This window comes from Tursiops truncatus, chromosome 5, assembly GCF_011762595.2.
Source record: "Tursiops truncatus isolate mTurTru1 chromosome 5, mTurTru1.mat.Y, whole genome shotgun sequence".
Taxonomy (NCBI): Eukaryota; Metazoa; Chordata; class Mammalia; order Artiodactyla; family Delphinidae; genus Tursiops; species Tursiops truncatus.
The window spans coordinates 91,566,071-91,588,246 of NC_047038.1; the positions used below are offsets into that span (position 1 = coordinate 91,566,071).

At 40.7% G+C, this 22,176-nt stretch overlaps 1 protein-coding gene across 2 annotated transcripts in view; it reads right to left on the reverse strand.

Moving 5' to 3' along the window:
- The window catches only part of SCARB2 (scavenger receptor class B member 2), a 68,807-nt gene that overhangs the window by 17,435 nt on the left and 29,196 nt on the right, over nucleotides 1-22,176 (reverse strand). The window contains exons 3-6 of one of the 2 annotated variants that reach the window (XM_004316640.3): nucleotides 11,066-11,213; nucleotides 10,122-10,310; nucleotides 4,159-4,250; nucleotides 438-557 (exon numbers count right to left, since the gene is read on the reverse strand). In XM_004316640.3, the coding sequence (XP_004316688.1) occupies nucleotides 438-557; nucleotides 4,159-4,250; nucleotides 10,122-10,310; nucleotides 11,066-11,213 (549 nt within the window). The remainder of the gene's footprint in view (nucleotides 1-437; nucleotides 558-4,158; nucleotides 4,251-10,121; nucleotides 10,311-11,065; nucleotides 11,214-22,176) is intronic. The other variant, XM_073805365.1, reaches the window with a different exon arrangement.

Sequence of the window (22,176 nt, forward strand, 5' to 3'; positions counted from 1 at the left end):
CCGGAAGAAGACCAGGGCAAATTTCACACCTGACAGAGCATACCATAATAACAAAGAGCTAACATTTAATGTTATTGACAGTGTGACAGGCCCTGGGCTGAGTATTTTATTAAAGTAACTCGTTTGTCCTCAAAACAACTCCCAAGGTAGGCAACTCTTTCTATCCTTATTTCACAAACGAGGAAAGTTAGGCACAGAGCGGTTAAATAATGTTCCTAGGGTCACACAGCTGTAAGTGGTGGAGCTGGTATTCAAACCAACACAGCCGGGCTCTGGAGTTAGTGCTGTGAACCACTACACTTCGCTGTTTCTCAATATGCCATCATCGTTGCTCACTCACTAAGCATACATACCCTCACCGAATAAGTGCAACTATATATAATTCCTCACATTTTTGGTGGTCTTACAGTCAAAGAACTTATTTTTCAGGTTCTTACCTGCAAAAATCAGATGGGAAGACATAAAGGATTTCGTCTTTGGTGATTAATGGGTGAAAAGAATCTCCGTCTGTTCCGTTGATCATATTGCACTCGTCTGCTGTCCACCAGTCAAGTGACCTGTCATTGGGAGACAAGAAAGAGTCCAGAGGGTCACACTTGATTTTAGTCTTTTTTTTTTTTTTTAATGGTCAGGACTTTTCAAGACTCAACGGGGAGCTGGCTACCCACAGAATCTTATTCACACGCAGACACAAGGGTGGTATTGGTTGGGGACTGGATCAAGAGGCGGAAAAGCAGGCCCCCAATCCCCAATCAATTCTGACAGAGGCAACAGCCAGAAATCCTTCTTCCCCTCCTCTAAGACAGAGTATCTCACGTAGAGGTTGGGGAATATGCACTTACTTAAAGCAGTGATCCATTTGGCATTTACAGTAGCTTTGTTCACAGCCAGCCCGTGGACAGATGAGCCCTGGACAGATATTGCAGGGAGATAATATTTGTGACAGAGCATTAACTGTCTCCCCCTCCAAACAGCTAAGGGAGGATTTCTTTTGGGTCACAAGAAAGTTTAACCTTGAATCACCTTTATGCTCACTGAGAGCACAGTTGAGATGGCGGGTTTTTAAAAATTAATTCCTTGAAAAATGGTATAAAATGCAAAAGACAGGAAAGGACAGGCAATAAATAGTAATTCTTCTAACTTCTGGTCAAGGTGGCCTTCTAAGTTCGTGAAGTGAGGACATTTTCCAGGGCAGTGGTTGACAGAACAAAAAAGAGAACATTTAAAAGGTCTATACCCTACTCAAACACAAAAGAACATCTCCCTAGACAATGAAAGGTGATAACTGCCAAGTTGTGAGTAGGGCTACAACTGCCAGCCCATTGGACTGCAGGTCTGGAAGCCAGGAGAAAGATCTGCAAGTCTAGCTCCTGAGGTTAATGAGGATTAAAAGTGGTCCAGCAAGGGTGTGAAACCAGGATCTGGGGGCAGGGATTTTCTGGTCAGCGAGAGAGGCCGAAGAAAGCAAAGCTGAGCTGCTGAGAGGCAGAAAGCCCCAGGCACAGCCTCACATCCAGAACCTGAGTCAAGCTGCCTGCTGACCCTTTGGCCAGATCTGTGATGAACCCTGGGTAATCGTGAGGTGGAGACCCACCATGTGTACTGGTGTTGGGGTTCCTAGGTAGGCTACATGGAGGCAACTGCAAAAGTGTTACCTAGGGAGAGGTGAGAGGATAGATGGATGGTAGATAGAATGGATGGATGGATAGATAGATAACAGACAGACTTCCCAAATAATTATTCTGCAAGTCAACATTTTTTTTAATGAAAGAAACTTATACTAAGAGATAGGCAACAAAATCAACAATAAGATGAATTCACCTGAGAAGAAATTAAAATAATTGAACAATCTGGCTAATAAATATGTTGTTTAGTATCTTCAAAGAGACAAATGGAAGAATAACATCTGTTAAAAAAGAATGGTAAATTATTAAAAACAAACAAAAAAGAATGAGATAAGAGTAGTGAGACCCAAAGAATGAAAAATAGAAACCTTCAGAATAAAAACACAATAAAAAATTTTCTGAAAGAAAAACTCCATATAGGGATAAGCTCTAGACTGTAGGTAGTTGGAAAGAACTGGCTAACTGAAAGATCGCTCTAAGGAATTTATACAAATATAAGCTCAGAAAGATTAAAAATTAAAGGATCAAGATACAGAGAATATATCAAGAGGCTCCAATAAATATTTAATAGGAGTTTGTGGGAGGGTAGTGAGAATAGAGTGAATAACAGAGAAGCAATAATTTAAGAGATAATGGCTGAAAGTTTTCCAAAATTTACGAAAGATACGAGACCTTGGATTGAAAGTATGCCCCAAGGGCCAAATAGAATAAATAAAATAAATTCAAATCTAGATATGTTGCACTAAAACTGCAAAAGGCCAAGGAAGAAGATAGATATCAAAAGCCAATGGAGTAACATCTTCATAATTCTGAACTGTCAACCTAGAATTCTATACCCAACTAAAACCATTAACAGCTGAAAGTGCAATAAAGATATTTTTAAATATGCAAAGTCTAAGAAAGTTTACCACCCACAGATCCTCACCAAAGGAACTACTAATAGAGTGTTTCCCAACCTAGTAACATTTTGAGCCTGATTAATTCTTTGTGGGGGATTGTTCCGTACACTGCAGGATGTTTAACAGCATCCCAGGTCTCTACCCAGTAGATGCCAGTAGCAACCTCCAGTTGTGACAACCAAAAATGTGTCCAGGCATCACCAAATGTCCTCTAGAGAGCAAAATTGCCCCTGTTTAAGAACTACTGTACTAATGACCTTCAGCAAGAAGAAAACTAAATCCAAGGGGAAGATGTGAGAAGGAAAAATAATAATAAATTCATAAAATATGTTGGTATATTTACTTATTCACTATAAAAATAATGAAATTTTACTTATATTTGGCTTCCGAAGAAGGTGAAACAAGTTGTAGACAAGAATAACGTAGAAGGTGTGGGTATTAAGAAATGGGTAAAGTTATTGTCTCATTTGAAGAAGAGAGATAATAGATAGCTTTAGATTCTGTTAGAAAAAAAATTGTTAAAGACAATCAAAGGGTAGAATAGATATAAACCAGCTAAGCGTGAAAAATAATGTCAAAATGGGTCTCAATATATCAAATAATATATCATTATATCGTAAATGTATCAGTAATTACAACATGTATATAAAAGGATTAAACTCTCCTATTAAAAGAAGAAAGAAAATATGGAAAGAAAATAACAGATTGGGTTTAAAACAAAATCCAGCTATATTCTGTTTACAAGTAAATCTCCTTCCCAGCTCAGTACCCAGTCATCTAGTTAACCCTCCAAAGGCAATACCGTTGCCAGTTTCTCATATTCTTTTAGGGTTCTTATATCCTTGGGAATGTGTGTGTGTGCACGCATGCGCTCCCTCATGCATGTGCAAATGTATGTGTATGTACCTGGATATGTGTGTTTTAAAAAAGTTAAATAAACTTAAAATTTAAAAACAGTTTTTGCTTTACAGAAAAGTTGTGCGGATAATATTCCACGCCAGTTTTTTTGCCTGTATTTCTGGGAAGCTGCGAAGTAAATTTAATGTTCAAGAACAAAATCCCTTTTACCATAGTTCCTGAAGAATTAGCCTCCTTTTCTCTCGAAGATTCCTAATTTCTATGACTTAAAAAAGTCATTCTGTTTTACGTGTGGCTTTATTGCAAGCTGCCTCAGTCCCTATTTGGAGGTAGTTTGTTTATAAATTATAAACATTAAAAATATTTTGAAATGCTATAATGCTGAACTCAAATGTATTTCATCTTAAAAAAAATACACAAACAATGCAGAATCACTAAATTAAATAAAAAAAAAGGACCTCTCTCCTTCCCCCAAAACAAGCAGTGATTTGAGAAGTATTTGCGCTGCAGCTACATATCATTCAATGACTAAGCGGAAGAGCAAAACTTTTCATTGGCTTGTGATTCCCAATCTTGATTTACAAGATAATAATTTTACACATTTACACTATATTATTTATATTATAGGATATTTTACATAATTATAGATTTTTTTAATCTATAGGTTTTTCATCCAAAAAATGATAGTGCTGAACTTCTTTGAAATAAAGCAGAAGTGGACGTTCAATTAAATGAAAATTGAAAAAATAATTACACCAATAAATCATTAGACTTACGTTTTTCCATTCCATTCCACAATCTTGGAAAAGTTAAGGTAATTGTCTTCTCCAGTTAGAAAAACATAGTCTCCATCATTAGTCCCATTTTTCTGAAAATAAGTGAATATGGTCATTTATAGTAACTGTGATGGTTCATTTCATGTGTTTACTTGGTTAGGCTATGGTGGCCAGTTGTTTGGTCAAACAATACTCTAGATGTTGCTGTGTTTTGTAGATGTGATCAGTTCGGTTTCAGTAAAGGAGATTACTGTTGATAATGTGGGTGGGCTCATTCAATCAGTTGAAGCGTTTAAAAGCAAAGTCTGAGGTTTCCTGGAGAAAAAGGAGTTCTCTTCTTAAGACTGAAACATAGAACTCCTGCCTGGGCTTCCAGCCTGCTGGCCTGTCCTATGGATTTCAGCCTTGCCACTTGCCAGGACCCACAAGTGCATAAGACAATTCCTTAATATAAATTCCTGAACAGATATATAGATCTCCATTGATTGTGTCTTTCTAGACAACCCTAACTGATACAGTAACTAACACATTTAATCTGTATGAAACTGCCCTAGTTGGGCCTAATTGAAACTGCCCTAGTTGGGCCTAATTGCCTCATGAGACTGAACCACAACTAGGGAATAGAGGAACTATTTTGCTAAATCCCATATTAACCATATTATTACTTTATGGTTTTAAAAAGTATGAGCCCAATTAAATAATGGACAAAGGATTTGAAGAGACATTTCTCCAAAGAAAATATACACATAGCCAATAAGTACATGAAAAGATGCTCAATATTGTCAGTTATTAGAAAAATGCAAATCAAAACCACAATGAGATACAACTTCATACCCATGAGGATGGCAATTAAAAAAAAAAGGAAAAGAACAATTGTTAGTGAAGATGTGGAGAAACTAGAGCCTTCCTGCATTGCTGGTAGGAATGTAAAATGTTGCAGTTGCTGTGGAATACAGTTTGGCAGTTCCTCAAAAAGTTAAACATAATGTTGCCAGATGACTCCCAAATTCTACTGCTATGGATATACTCGAGAGAATTCCGCTCCAAGGTTTATATCCAATGGTCATACAAAAACTTGTACACAAATGTCCATTTGCAGCATTATTCATAGTAGCCAGAAAGTAGAAATAAACCAAATATTCATCAACTGAAGAATGGATAAACAAAGTGTGGTATATCCATACAATGGAATATTACTCAGCCGTAAAAAAGGAATGAAGTGCTGATACATGCTACAACATGGATGAATCTTCTAAACATTATACTAAATAAAAGAAGCCAGACACAAAAGATCATATATTATATGATTTCAGATGAATTTCATTCCATTTATAGGGATGTCCAGAATAGACAAATGCATAGAGATAGAAAGTAGATTCGTGGCTACCAGGAGCTGGTGGGAGGGGGAATGGAAATGACTGCTAACAAGTTGTGTTTTTTTGGAGGGGGAGGGGCTGATTAAAATGCTCTGGAATTGTAAAGTGCTGGTGGTTGCACACCCTTGTGAATATACTAAAAAACACTGAAGTGTACACTTTTAAATGGTGAATTTTATGTTAAGAGAATTATATCTCAATTAAAAAATAAAAAAGCATAAATCTAGGGCCAGGACCCAATTATACTTGAATAGAAAAAAAGTGGTATTAATATAATCCCATTTTTCAATTAAAGTTTTCTTGAGCTGTATATTCTTTCCAAGTTACACTTCTTAATGGCACAGACAGACACACTGTACATTCTTACAAGTTCTTCATCTGGGATGGAGCTTTGATTTCTGGGAAATAGCATGGGTTACTCTGAAACATTTAAATGCTTAACCACTTAGTTTAGACCACATCTGAGTTAAATGGAGGACTTCAAGAAGCAACATACATGTATTTATTTTTTAGTATTTTGGTCTGCTTCTTTTCAGTCTTTTTTCTACACAAAATTTGTTTATAGAACTAAGATATATTATATATAACATACACATATAGTATCTGCTATACACAATTTTTATACATACATACAATTGTGTATACATATATACAATTTCTTTACTTATGTGTATAATATATTTCCTGTATTATCGAAAGTTCTTCCTAGGTACAACTTAATGACCCCATAATATTATGTGGAAATAATTTAACCATTTTCTTATTATGAATATTTAGTTTTGAATTGTTTTGCTACTATAAATAATGTATGAATATCTTTATGGCTAAAAACTTTTTCCATGCTTTTATTTTCTAAATAGACCACTAAAAGTGAAATTGCCAGATAAAAGAACATGAACATTTTTTTTTTTTTTTTTTGCGGTACGCGGGCCTCTCACTGCTGCGGCCTCTCCCGCTGCGGAGCACAGGCTCCGGACACGCAGGCCCAGCGGCCATGGCTCACTGGCCCAGCTGCTCCGCGGCATGTAGGATCCTCCCGGACCGGGGCACGAACCTGCGTCCGCCGCATCAGCAGGCGGACTCTCAACCACTGCACCACCAGGGAAGCCCAACATGAACGTTTTTTAAACTTTTGAAACATAGTATCAAGTTGCTCAAGGTCACCCAGTGGAAACAGCAAGATAAATCAGTTTACATTCCCCAAACGCCTTTTGTTAAACTTTGCTTATTGGATCAACAAAAAAGGGGTTTCTTATCTCTTTTCGCATTTCTGTATTCACACTCTTTTTTCATTCAGTCATTTTCCTTAAAAAAAATTCATACTTTTTGTGAATTCTTTTTTCAATTTTTTTGCCTACTTGGGTTCTTCTTTTTGTCACTTAACACTACTTCACCAACTATGCCAATATATCAACATGGTCCACATACATAATAGTCATGTTGTGTTCCACATATGAAATTTTACATGAGTTTAAGATATGAGAAAGGACTCCTCTTTAAGGGCAACAATATGAACATACAATTTAGAAGCAAATGCACATAAAAAAATGCTGAACCACCAAATTTTAAAAATGCTTGTGTTACTTCTTGAAGTTCTCCAATGAACTCAGATGTGGGTTAAGCTAAGTGGTTAAGCATTTAAATATTTCAGAGTATGTCCAAGAGTTCTCCCCAGCTGTTACTGGCCCAAGAGTCAGACACTGAATGTCAATGCTTCCCTGTTACTTGCTAGAACTTTTGTTACTTGAGAACAAGCAGGAATAAATAGGTTTTGTGTTATTGCAGTAGGGTTGTGGGTTGAATACAAGGAACATATCACTGCAGGAGGTTGAGAAATGTTCTGAGAATAAGACAACATTCATACCACTAGCGTAATGCATGCATAATCTATCCTCCCAGTACAATTGGCTGGACTGGCTGACCTCTCAAGGATACTCCCCAGCCACCATCGCTTTAGACATCCAAGAACCCACACTCACTGGGAGGTGCTTGAACTCTCTTATGCCAAGGAAAACAGAGGTACCCTAAAATCAACGGGTAAAGATTTGCTGATTGGCTTTCCAGTAGGCAAATAAGAGCACCTGATATCCAGCCAGGTCCCTTGTTCTCAGGAGCTCTGTGCCAACACTCTTGTCTGTATTACCTCATCCTTCTCACTCACACACCCTGTCCCGCACCATTAATTGTTTGGCTGTTTCATCATTAAAGTCTTTGAAGGAAAAGTGTTCAACGGCCTTAACTAAGGTTTTCTTTTTTCATCACAACGTGTATTGGAGCAGGTGGAACGGGCACACAGGCCTAGGGGATCAGAGGGGAATGTGGCAGACGCCACTGAGATTAAGGAAAGATTTGAGGCTGAGCTCAGATGGGTACAGAGCAGGAGGTGTCAGTGAGGTGCAGAAGCCCGTGGTCTGTCCCGGTCTTGAATGAATGACGGCCCAAGTAGGGACCTCTGTGCTGCTGGAGACAGAGTCAGGATTGGCCAGAGCAGATGAACAACTGAACAAAAAACACCTTTGCCTTTTTACCAACAACACTAGAGACAGTTTACTTGGCTCCCAAATGGAAACATATAGCAGTCATTCATATTAATTCAGGGTCTTTATTTTGAGCCGGTCATGGAAGGGGAAAAAGAATAACGGTTCCTAAAATGTGTTGCAACTTATAGTTTGCAAAGCACTTTTGTGGCCTCTCATTTGGCCATTCTAAGCAAACTTTGAAGTGTAGATACCTTTAGCCTCAAGTTATAAATGATGAAGCTGAGGTTCAGGAAAGTCCCATAGCTATTAAGCGAGAAAGTCAGAATGCAAATCCAGGCCCCCTGAGTCTAAGTCTCATGCTCTTTTCCTGCATGTGGGAAATCTACACCAGGTACTAATCTCACTGAGCAATGCCAGGGCTTTTCACTAACAGGGCCTTGTAGAGCTACAGTGGTGCTTGCAAGGAGAGGCAGAAAGGGAAAAATATAAAGTAAAACCACACATCCTTGCCACGGGAAAGCAAAAGTGCCAATTTTTAAATCTGTCTGTAAATGTGAGTTACATTTTTAACAGGTATTTAAGGATATTAGTTATACAAGTTTGATGAGGTCAGTGTAAAAACAAAAAGCAAGCTATACCATGAAAGTTATCAGAGAAATACTGAGATATTAGGAACAGGATCTACTTGGCAGATGGGTGGTAGCCACTGGGACCAAAGGGTGCTTAAGGAAACCTTTGTATCTTTCCGCAGGAAGTTTCCTGGAAATTATTTCTAGGCGGGAGTCTAGTCGCAGCTTAACAAGAAATCGGTGCTTCCTCCGGTCCTGTGGAAGCTGGCTCCTGTGAGACGGAAGCTTCTAGGGAACATCTGTTGGGTCTGCTTGCCCAGAGTGAAGGATTTAGGAGTGGTGGGACCCTATTCCTAGGACCAGCCTCCTCTTGCAAAGATAATATTTAAAAGTTGTTTACCATTTCGTTTGAACAGTTTTTAAGTTTTATATATCCCTGAAGGTAGAGGGGCAGTATTATTACCACTAAGCAACTGAAATGCTAAGAGATTACATGATGAGGGTGAGGTTCTCCAGTAGTTAGACCCAGAGAATAACCACAAATTTAAAGATGGGGAAATTCATCATAATTCCATATCCTGTCCTGAACCTACCTCTCTTCCTGAGTTTAAGTTTGTCATTTACCAACCTTCCAACAATCCATTTTACTCAAGTTTTTTTTTTGTTTTTTTTGGGGGGGGATAGATTTTTAATTGCTTTTCATTTTAATTCATTGGAAGCTCAGGCAGCAATAACATATGCTTTGAATAATAATTACGTGAATACTGATATTTTGGGGTTCAAGCCAAAGTAAATAAAATCTGCCAAAAATGATACAAAATTCCACTTATAAACAAAAGAAATCATAGACGAGGGACACACAGAGTTTCAAATTATCCAGCCTCTTTCACAAATGTCTAAAAACCTAACAAGTAGCTCCCACTCCTAATGGACTATCACATCCCTATTTAGTTTCTTATTTGCCTCTGTCAGACTGATCCATGGGTTTAGTCTCCAAGTCATCAAAACAAGACTCGGCATTGATCACTGAAATTTATGACACTTTGAAAGACTGCACCCGATTAATGGCACAGCACACTCTATATATTTTTCATAGTGACACTCATTCAAAGTCAGCACTGGTAGCATGCTAAAATTGTGGGATGGGCTTCCCTGGTGGCGCAGTGGTTGAGAGTCCGCCTGCCGATGCAGGGGACACGAGTTCGTGCCCCGGTCTGGGAAAATCCCACATGCCGCGGAGCGGCTGGGCCCGTGAGCCATGGCCGCTGGGCCTGCGCGTCCGGAGCCTGTGCTCCGCAATGGGAGGGGCCACAAGAGTGAGAGAGTAGCCCGCGTACCACAAAAAAAAAAAAAAAAAAAAAAAATTTTTTTCCCCTACTAAAGCACTTTCTTATTTTTCCCATACTCTACAAGAGATCTAGAATTCCAAGCAACTTTGGTCTTCTCCTAGAAGAAACCCGAAGTGAAGATAAAATCTGTCTTGGAATGCCCTCCTCCTCAGCTAAACAAAGAATCTGTGAAAAGAAAAATGGACTTACCCCATAGAACAGGCCAAAATAGGGAGAGATGTCAGGTTTTAAAATGTTGATGAGGGATAAGATCTCATCTTTGTAGCCCCAGAGCAATTCATCCACCGTGTGGGTCACAAAGAGCTTCTGCTGATACGCCTTCAACAGGGCCTCGATGAGCTCGTGGAGAAAGGGTAGCTTGGCCCATTCCATGGCGGTCTGAGGAACACAGGCACATTCAGAGAGCAGTGTCCCCACCCCACTCTCCTACTGCCCCTTCAGCAAACGGGGCTGCAAACGTAAATGTAAAACGTTGAGATCAAACAGCTGAGAGGTTAACCAAAGAGCTCCTCTCTGGCTGAGTGTGAAGAATAAGACTCTTCACTTATTGTCCTTTCTCAGTATTACATTTTGTAACTGTCATTTTAGCATCCTCACTCGCAACTCTCAGAGTTCTCCCAACACCACAGAAGGGGAAAAACTCTTGCAATATATTGGCATCTTTAGCCACAAGGTGGCACCATCTTCCTCCCGATCCGGGTTAGAGGCTGGGTCCCCATAAACTCTGCCCCACTAGCCAGCTGGGCAGGGCCAGACCTGGGATCTAATACTTTCCAGGTCCTGGGTCCACCATAAGTGTCCAGCTGCATATGCAGCGGTCACCCAGGAGTTGGAGTGGGAACCTCAGAGGGGATAGAAGAAGTCTCCTGGGCCTCATATGAACACACAGGAAGAAACTGTGAAAAAAATCCTAAAACTTACATTCTGTCACCATTTGAAAAGATCACATTTGAAAAACCTCAAAAAAAGTCTGAAACGAACTTTAAAGAAGGGGGGAAAATATAAATATATACATACACACACACACACATATATAACTTAATAGCTCCTAAAGGTAAAACCATAATGGCCTTAACTTAGCTTTTTCCTTTCTTCTAAAATCCACAATAATGAGATTTAAAATGCCTACTTACCAGTGCAGGAATATTTAATGTTCTAAGTAAGTCAACTTTAGGGTCTCCAACAGATTTATCTCGTTCAAAAACATAGGCCTTGTTGCTCACGGCAGATATTGTTGTTCCGTTATCTCCAAATTGAATATCTTCTTTGTTTCTGAGTTCCCTAGAAGAAGAGGATTTCGTTTGAAAATAGGCAACACTTTACTAAGTAACACTTTTCCTTTCTTTCAGCATCAAAGTTATTTTCAATATAACATTCCCAGTACAACCCATATTGAGGGAGACTGCAGATACTGACCCCCTAAACCCTGGAGATTTAAGCTATAATGTGAAAAGGAAATGAGGCCCCGGAGAGAGGAAAAAAGTGTTGTTTTGGGCTTCCCTGGTGGCGCAGTGGTTGAGAGTCCGCCTGCCGATGCAGGGGACATGGGTTCGTGCCCCGGTCCGGGAAGATCCCACATGCCACGGAGCGGCTGGGCCCGTGAGCCATGGCCGCTGAGCCTGCGCGTCCGGAGCCTGTGCTCCGCAACGGGAGAGGCCACAACAGTGAGAGGCCCGCGTACCGCAAAAAAAAAAAAAAAAAAAAAAAAAGCGTTGTTTTCATTCTTTCCCCTCATAATTTGGGAAACGCAATGGTCAAGGGTCACCTTAACTAGGGAATCAAAGCCAGTGAACTCTCTCCTGGGTTATAGTTTGGTCCCAAAATATTTTCAAATTTTTCAGTTCATAAATTCAGTTTCAATTTCAATGTGTTTACCCATGTCTTTTTATTTCTAAGTTGAATTCAATTAAAAATCCATTGAACAAAACGAATGCCTAAGGTTTAGTAAATTAGAGGAGTTCACTCCTGGCTTTGATATCCATTTCAGCTTGGTACCTGTGAGTGCCCCCAGATGAGGTATTAGCAAAGTTGGTAGGAGGTGTCTGGTGCCAGGCCTGAGACTAGGGTGAGGGAAGTGATGCACCTGCCTTGGGTACAAAATGTAAGAGGTGCCCAAACAGTAGTCAAAACAAATAATACTTTAATGCAATTTTAAAAGACCAAAATTAATGCTAAAAATTCACGATGAACAAAATATCAAAATTTTATATAAAAACAGGACTGATGTTTTGACAATCAAATGCCTCATGCCAGTCCTGAGTCTGCCTGGTCCATAGTAGATGGTCACTAAATTGCCATGTCTATTCCTTCTCTGCCGCTTACCTGTTCTTCTTCCTGTCTCATCAAGGGCTGTGTTGACTCACCTGGTAGTCCTGAACCCTTGAACTGTAGCTAATTGGAACTGCGATGTGTTGTAAGGGTAAAATACATAGCAGATTTCAAAACCAGTACCAAAAAAAAAAAAAAAAAAAAAGAATGTAAAATATCTCAACTTTTTTATATTGATTACATGTTGAAATGATACTATTTATTTTTTAAATTGAAGCATAGTTGCTCTACAATATTATATAAGTTATAGGTGTACAGTACAATACAGTGATTCACAATTTTTAAAGGTTATACTTCACTTATAGTTATTATAAAATATTGGCTATATTCCCTGTGTTGTACAATATATCCCTATAGTTTATTTTATACCTAATAGTTTGTACCTCTTACTCCCCGACCCCTCCCCGCTTCCCTCTCCCTGCTGGTAACCACTAGCTTGTTCTCTATATCCGTGAATCTTTTTTGTTATATTCACTAGTTTGTTGTAGTTTTTAGATTCCACAGATGAGTGATATCATACAGTATTTGTCTTTCTCTGACTTATCTCACTTAGCATAATGCTCTCCAAGTCCATCCACACTGCTGTAAATGACAAAATGTTGTTCTTTTTTATGGCTGAGTAGTATTCCATTGTGTGTGTGTGTGTGTGTGTGTGTGTGTGTGTGTGTGTGTGTGTGTACCATATCTTCTTTATCCATTCAGAAATGTTACTATTTTAGATGGAATGAGTAAACTAAAAATATATTATTAAAACTAATTGCATCTGTTTCTTTTTATTTTTTTTTAATGTGGCTACTAGAAAAACCTGGAATGACATATGTGTTTCACATTATATTTCGATTGAACAGAGCTAATTTAGACAAAGGTACGAAGGCATTAGGCAGTGGGGCTACCACCTCCTCCGGAGGCCTTTCCCAACCACAGCCACACGTGGGGTTTCCCATCCCTTAACACCCATGGAGCCTGGCACTCAGTTATAAAATGCTTAGCGACGTCATTTAGATTGTGAAGAAATTAGCTTGAAGCCTCAGGTAGATTGCAAGTAAGCTTAAGAAACTTGTATGCCTCAAATCTTTTCTAGATTTTAAAATAAAAATAGACAAGCAAACAATAAACAAATGCATACCTATACGTAAAAGCAGATGAGTCTTCGTTCTTCTCTAGTACTTAGCACCAAGCTACACACAGTAATATAAATATCTGAGACTTGTACAGCTCTTCCAAGGGTTTGACCACACTACGCCATTTGATATCATTTAATCTTTCTAACAAGCCTGTGGCACACACGGAGCAAGTATTTTCATCCAACTTTTCCAGATGGGGACTCAGGCCAGTGGAAGAGTCAGAACCTAAGCTCAAGTCTTCTAATTCTTGCCTAGTACTCTCTCCTCTGAATCAGATGGTCTCTCCTAGTAGGTGCTTACTAACTGTCTGTAGGATGAAACTGATGAGTGCCTCTAGCAATTGCCAAATCTAAATAAGTATGAGAGAAAAAAAGTCCACGCCCTTCCAGTTTGCGAGGAATACGTACAAATACTTGTTAAAAGCCTTGTGCAGTTTGCAGGTCAGGGTGTTTGCACTGGACGTTTGGTTGTTAGATACTCACTCCCCTTTCTGCTGGTCAGAGCCCTCATTTTCTTTCCTCTCCTGCACTGGGCAGTGGGGTGGTACCCAATTCCTTTTCCTTGGCCCTGGAATCCTGAGCACAGAGCCTCAGGATGGAAAACACAGTAGACAGACGTCTTCTCCCAGGACGCACAGATGACCCATGAGCTCCTGGGACTTGGGTCTACAAAGCTTCCCCGGCCCCTGCCCCTTTCTTCTTTACACGTTTCCTTGGGAGCTGTAACCCACTTTATAGCCTTCCAATACACGCTCTTTTTACTTAAATTAGAGGTTTCTCTTGCTTGCAACCAAAAACCCTCTCATAGAGAAATCATAGCCCATGAGGAAACAGAGATTTAGCTAACGTAACTTTCCCAGGACTAACCAAGAAGTGTCAGACCCGGGTTTAGACTCTTGGTAGCCTGACTTCATGTCCAAGGTCTTCCTTGAATCTACACCTAAGGGAATGCAAAGGGATTTGTTAGAAGCTGGAGGAAAAGAAGAAATTTCAAAGGCAAATCCCTGTCTGAGCCAAGGCAGGTGCCTGCAGAGAGGGCCCCTCCCCCGCTCTGGTCCCAGAGCCGCCCTCCAGGGAAGGGGAAAGGACAGACTTCTCCAGGAGAAGCTGTGTATGATCGGGGCCCAGGATCCCAGCTTGGCCCTGCTGACCACCAGGGAACTAGAAGTAGAAAAAGCGACCCCAGGGTGAACGCCAGTTTCGTTGCACTCACAGAAAGCTGGGCCCGGCAGTCAAGAGCTGGGATCAACACAGATTCAGAAGCCAGGGACCAACACTGCCAAGTTTTCTAACTGATGACGAAAATCGATGACCTTCCCAAGACTTTTTGTTGTTTTCACTGAGCCTTAGGTCATACACCTAGAGGCCTGAGTAATTCCAAGTCTAGAGCCTGCTTCGTTTATGTCTATGTATGTTTACTGACTTTGAAGATGACTTTTAAAATGTTTTCTTTACTGCTTACCCTGTAAGAACCTGATGTTTTAAAGGGAAATTGCACATGGATGTTCCAATCGCTTTCTGCCTCGTAACTTGACTTGGTTTCTCAATAAACTTCAAAAAGTCAAAGCCAAGGGTTCCCGAACCACAAAAACATTTCATTCCCTTGGCAGGCACAAAGGGTTCATGTCAGGTCACTCAGAGCTAACCAGGAGACTTCCCTCAGTCACCAGCCGTCCTCGGGCATGGCCGACACACAGCCTTTGCTGAGCCATCTAACTGAAGGGAGACAGTGTCACAGGGCTGTCAGGAGTGGCCTCCAGCTCTGCAGAGGCCATGAAAACCAAGGGGAGGGATGGCAAGGGACCTCCGTCTCAAAACAACATGTGACAGTCAGAGGAAACCCAAAAGGCTTCCCCTTCCAAGCACTCCTGTCACGCTGGTGACCCTAGGGAGGTCACAGCAAAAGGAGAGGGAGTTTAGTAACAAGAGCAACAAGTCTCGTTACCCAAATCTCCCGATAGCTGATCAACCATAGTCAGCTAGAGGCAGGGCGCTGTCCTGGTGAACAGCAGACTGAGAGCAAGAAGTGATGGATTCGTGCTTTACTGTGTCGGAGAAGACCAAAGAAGCTTCCAGAAATAGAAACAAAATTAAAAAAACAAAAAGGCAAAGCAAAATCGCAGGCCTAGACAATTAATTAAGGAACCACACTTGAAAGTGCCTGGTATAGTCCCTGGTACTTAGTAGATACTAATTAATCCTACTGATTGATGTCAAACACTCCAGGACATCACAGGCTCAGAATACAGTTTACTGTTTGTTAATCACAATGATAGCCCTAGTCACTAAGAAAAGGTTGATTACACCCCATGAACTGTTTAATCTGGCAGGAAAATACATATTGATTTTACAGATATTTCATTTAAAACCTTTTTTTAAAAGAAGTTCTCACTTTTTAAAACAAAAAAGAATTTTTAATCTCCTGAATGTTTAGGCAAAATCTCACCATCACAGAAGGCAAAAAATACGCCTGAGATAAGGAAACCAAAAGGAATAATTTTAATCAATTGGAAAACTAACATCTCTGCAATATCTAATTCCTCAGAGGTGTTGGATAAATTAGATACATTCAATATCATATAATCCAATGTCCCAAGTCATTTCTGTTCTCCATTCACCCAATGCTCCCTGTTGAGGATTCCTACAAGAAGTGACTGAACACACTGGGTACAGTCTGGATTGAGATCTGATTGTCAGGCTTGCATTCAATCCTGGCTTCATCCGTTACTAACTTCTGTGCCTCAGTTTCCTCATCTGTAAAATGGAAATAACAGCATCCCTTCCTTGTAGGGTTGTTGTGAGAATTAAAGCCACATAAGCTTGACATCCAGTTAGAACACTACCTGGCGCATACTAAGTGCTTTAGCAAACATTAGCTACTAATATCATGTAGGAGGGGGCTTGTGCTAAGTTCTTGAGATGGAGAGATGTTAAGACCTGGGTCCTGTCCTCAGCAGAGCAGAGCAGGCTGCCGTTTAAAGGGCTACCTCACATGTAGAAAGAGCTCTGAAGCTGACCCCAAGGTGCTAGGTCGGGGGCAGGGGGGGTGGGCAACTGGAATGGGTGTCCTGAGGGAACACTGGGCAGGAGCACACTTGGTTCCAGAAGGAGTAGGCTTCCCGGGAGTGGGAGGGTGGAGGGGCTCCCAGACAGAGGCAGAGGGAGAGCAAGGCAGGCAGCATCGCACGACAGCACAGGATGTGTTTCCTAAGTGGAGGGTGAGAAAACTGTGGTGGGGCAGAGGATGACGCATTGCAGAGGCGGTTTAGAAAAAGCAGCCAGGACTTCCCTGGTGGCGCAGTGGTTAGGAATCTGCCTGCCAATGCAAGGGGCACGGGTTCGAGCCCTGGTCTGGGACGATCCCACATGCCGCGGAGCAGGTAGGCCCGTGTGCCGCAGCTCCTGGGCCTGCGCTCTGCAGCCCGTGAGCCACAACTGCTGAGCCCATGAGCCACAACTACTGAGCCTGTGCTCCGCAGCGGGGGAGGCCGCCGCGGTGAGAGGCCCGCACACCACAGCGAAGAGTAGCCCCCGCTCCCCGCAGCTAGAGAGGGCCCACGCACAGCAATGAAGACCCAACACAGCCAAAAATAGATAAATAAATAAATAAAAAGCTTCTTCCAACTTTGTGTATGTTAAAAAAAAAAAAGGAGCAGCCTGCAGCTCGGGGCATGGCAGGGAAGTGAAGTGCAGTCAGAGTGGATGGGATGACCCAGAAGAGAGGGCAGAGCAGGAAAGCCGGCCAAAGGCGGAGTCTGAACAGCGGGCTGCTGAACTTTCTATCACCACTGCCTTGTCAACTAGGAGAAAGACTGAAAACCCAGAGTCCACAGCAGGACTCGGAGAAAAAGCACTGGGTAGGGGGTGGGCGGTGGCCCATGTTTGTTGGCCATGTATAAGAAACAGCTTCACTGCTGAAGACGGAAATGGTTCCCCATCCTCCAAGTGTTACCCTGACCCTGCTGGCTCACCCAGGACTCCACATGCATTTAAAACCCACCTGGTCACCGCCTTTTTGTACAGGATAAGAAGCAGATCTTTTTCTATTTTTCTCACTTTTGATTTTTTAAAAAACTGATTTATCTAAAGCTATTTCTGTTTCTATTTTGAGAAAAACGGTCCTATCAGAGTAGAGTGAGTCAGGTTTAGAAAAAGAGATAAGCATCCTCTTACAATAATGGAAACAAAAACCATGGCATTTAAATTTTTTTCTACCATCTCTTTGGTATTTAAAAAAAAAAAAAAAAATATATATATATATATATATATATATATATATATATATATATATATAGCTTGGCTCAGAGTTGAGTAAAGGACCAAAGGAATAAGAGTACAGCATTTGAAACTTTAAACTAAGTTCCTATCTTGGCTAAATTGTAAGGAGACAATTAGATCCATAAGAAATTAAATGTGAAAAAAAGAGAACTACAAGAAAATAGACTTGAATATCACCTTTGAAGGAAGTGGGACTTTTTAAACTCAGAAATGATAGAAAAGTTCATTACAGAATAGATTTGGTTACATATAAATTTTAAAATTAAAAATGCAAACAAGGGCTTCCCTGGTGGCGCAGTGGTTGAGAGTCCGCCTGCCGTTGCAGAGGACGCGGGTTCGTGCCCCGGTTTGGGAAGATACCACATGCTGCGGAGCGGCTGGGCCCGTGAGCCTGTGCTCCCAACGGGAGAGGCCACAACAGCGAGAGGCCTGCGTACCGCAAAAAAAAAAAAAAAAAAAAAGCAAACAATAGAGAAACAGTTGCCACAATTGTGACACAGGGTTAATGTTGTTATTATATAAAAAGCTTATGGAGTGGCATGAACACACCGGAACCCAGACAGGCAAACTGGTAAAGGACAAGAACTAAGAATGTGGAAACACAATCGGTTGGCAAACATGAGGAGAACATTCAATCCATGCGGTAATCAAAGGATGGAACGAGAACTGATAGACATATCCAAGAAGAAGGGAGTGGTTAAGTATAGCAATATATTTCCTCTATCTCTTGAATATTATCATCACGAAAATATATTTGTATAATTACTAACACATACATGGGAAAATACCTCTGATGTAATATTAAGTGAGTAGAATATACACGTATGTACATGAACATGCATAAGTATAGACAGTATAACCATGTAAAAGTAAGACACAACCATGTGAAAGTGACTGAGAATCTATCCATTAGCACTGGTTATCTTTGAGACAGTGAAACCATGGAGGGTAGCAGTAGTTTTTTTATTTTACTTTCCTGTACTTTCAACTTTATCTTTGCTGCTTATATATATTACTTTTATAATATAAAATATATTTTACTCTTTTAAAGGTAATGCTATATATGATATTGTACATGTTGATTACTTTATAATCCAGTATTACTTAATGGTCAGTGAATAATAATTAAAAAACACTTAGGAAATATTTGTCCCTCGCATCTTTTTCCTTACTATCAAAGCAGTAATAAGACCTTATAAAAGAAATTAACAATCCAAACAGCAAAACTAAGAAAGTCAAGGAGAAGATGTTTAATGGGATATAGTAAATTCAGCAAATACATGTTAGAAACATGAAAGTTAGTTGATAGAGCCCTTGGACACATTAATTTTTTAAAAAATTCTTGAAATGCTAAATAGTAGGCAAAATAGAAAAAGAAACCGGACAAAATGAAAAATCTCAAAAAGGTTGCAGAAGCCATTGGATACACAATTTTAGGCAAGTAGGTCACTAAGCAACAGGATCGTGAGGCAAATTAGCTTTGTGTCAACAGAACTGTTCCAGGGCTGCTCCATCCACAGCTTAATAAAAATGTAAATAACACACTACATTCCTTAAACCAGACTGACTGGCTTTTTATCTACATGTGGAACTTCCACCATCTTTTTCCAAAAACATTAATATTCTGAACTCATGAATACGTGAAAGTCATGGGGAATGTGCCACTGTAAATTGTGCGTCCCATCAATCAGGCCCTGCACTGCCCAGCGTGGCCTCCCCATCTCAGAGACTCCCACCCCAGGCCAGTCCACACTGACCAATGGGGGGCCGCATGCCCTCGCCTTCTTTGCACACACATGGCTGACTCAGTCTGGAGGGAACCCGTGGGACTGTCAAATACTGGGGCAGAGCTACTGGAATGTTCTGTCTTTCCCATGTAGCTAAACAATAGCATAATTAAGTCATAAGTGACAGAGATCAGATCCACCAAATGATTACAGAAGACCCATTAGAGGGGCTGTAGGTCTCCCTAAAAAGCCAGGTTTTCCTACAAATCCCAGTTCACAGCCCACTCAACCCTACTAGGAACACTTAGCAGTTTGTAATGCACATGTGAGTAGCCGTTCCTAAACAAAGTCACTCATTTTCAGGACCCTATTCCCCTTTCCTGAACCTGTCCTTGGGTCCTGGGTTTCCCTGACTCAGTCCTGGGGTTCCAGCTGAGCCACTTGTGTCCTGTGGATTTAAACCACGGCTGAGGATGTTTCATTCACTTATTCTATAGATATTCACTGGACACTGGATATGCAGAGATGAAAGGATTTGGTTCTTTCCTTTCACTTTATCACATACCAGGCAGAGTGCATTCAAAGTCAGGGAAAATCAAGGGGAGAACAGAGAGAGGTGGTGGAGTTCCTTCTTGACTGAGGGAACGGCATGCTTACTGACAGGGTAGGGTGTCTAGGGCTGTAAAATTAATTGGAGTTTGGTTAGAACCGTGCTGTCCACTATGGTAGCCACTAGCCACACGAGGCTATTACACACTTGAACAGTGGTTAGTCCTAAATTCAATGTGCTATAATGTAAAATACACATGGATTTCAAAGACTTCCTATGAAAAAAAGAATGCAAAGTGCCTTGTTAATAATTCTGAATATTGATTACATGTTTAAATGATACTATTTTAAGTAGTTTGGAGGTAAATGAAATATTCAAATTAATTTCTCCTGTTTCTTTTTACTTTTTTTTTAATGTGACTCCTAGAAAATTTTAAATTACATATATGGCTCATATAAAGAAAAACAAAAATGTTGCCTGCAATTACAGTTCCACAAAGATCAAGCCATCAGCCACTGCAGTAGCCCACTGACAGTGAGCCTGAGGGGAATTCAGGATGGAGAAAAACAGGAAGCATTCTGTGCTTTGGATATCAGCCCCTAGATAGTCAAGGTTCATATCTAAGGAAATATTTCAATGACCCTAGATTCTTGCATCTTCCCATACATAGAAAACAACTTAAATCATTAACGTGAAATGTCTATTCTTTGTGATTAGCAGTAACTTTCTGATGTTCAACTATGTGTTTCTTTCCAGCAAAAAAGTTCACATATATCCTGGCCCCTCCCTTACCTCTTCGGGACAGTTTCTCAGAGGTATCTGAAAGGCTGTCTCCTGGGCTATAGGCCTCAGTAAGACTAAACTCAACTCACAGCTCTTATGTTGTGCCTTTTTTTTTTTTTTGTCAGCAGTTTTGGCAACCATGAAGACCCAGAGCAGACTTCTCTCCTTCGCCTGAATTCTACAAGGATCCAGAGCCTTGACACCAGCAGGGCCCCTTGTGCCAGTCTGCCTCCTCAACGGGTCCAGACAAATTTAAGTGAGTCTCTCTTAGTACCGGATCTCCCACTCTTAGCTGAAGATCTTGAGTTTATTCAGAGGTTGTTAAACTCCTCACTATGAGGGGTAGGTTATCCTTGAACTTAGGTTCCAGAAGAGGTGCCTGTATTTGCTCAACTGAAAGACACTGAGGTTACCCTCAGGTGATAAACACTGGGATGAGTTTGCTCAGCTGAAAGACCCTAAGGAGGCTTGGACTAGGTGATTAAGTAGGAAGCTGACCTGACATCCTTCCTCAATTTGGCTACCTTAACAGACTCTGTCGGGATAAAAGTGAAGATATCACATGAAAGCTTTGCTCAGAGGAAGAGGGACAAGGGTCCTCCCAGTCCGTTATGGCTTTCTCAGGCAACTAAGACATTTATGGGAGTGATGGAAGCAGAGTCCCATAAGGAAACCCACTCATTAGTTTAAAACGTGCTTGTCTGGGGACCATGTATGAGAGTTGGCCACTCACTGATCCCAGCACCAATGGTTGTTTTAGAAGAGACACGTAGAAGAGCAGAAGTGACTCTAGGGTAACACCTAGAGGGGTTAAGCTCACAAGCAGCACATTGCCCATCACACAATTTCATTAGTAAATTTTATTCCTGACAAATTCAACTTTGAAATAGGAAACAGTTTCTCAAACAGAGAAATGAGGGGTATCAGAAAGCCAACCTCCAACTAACAACTAAAACCCAGCCAGGTTTAGGGATGTACAGAATTTATACTTGCAAGTACTTAAGTGAGAACTAAGGAAATCTCACCCTAAAAATGGCTGAGAAGGGGCTCTTTTTGCCATTCTAAAACTGGTTTTTGCATACGCAGTTAAAGAAAGCCAGCTTGATAAAATATCTTTTCAGATTTCTGACCTTAAAGGAACAAAAGCCCTCTTAGGACTTAGGAGGAACTTGCATTTCTCTCCCTATGCCTTTGAGATGTAAATGTTCTACTTGATTGTCTTAGGCATTTTGTTCTGTGTTTTGAGAGCACAGTGTCCGCCATCAGGAAAGTACACATACGATGTACATTTGACAGCCCGTCAAATAGACTGGGATTTCAAACAGTCTTTTTGTCTGGCTGTGCCAGCTCTCAGGAAAATTTGTCATAAGGGGTCCCAGTTCATAAGGGACCTTTGTCTTCTCAACCTTCATTGCGTCCACCTGTACAACAAAGGCCTTTATTTTCTTAGACTAT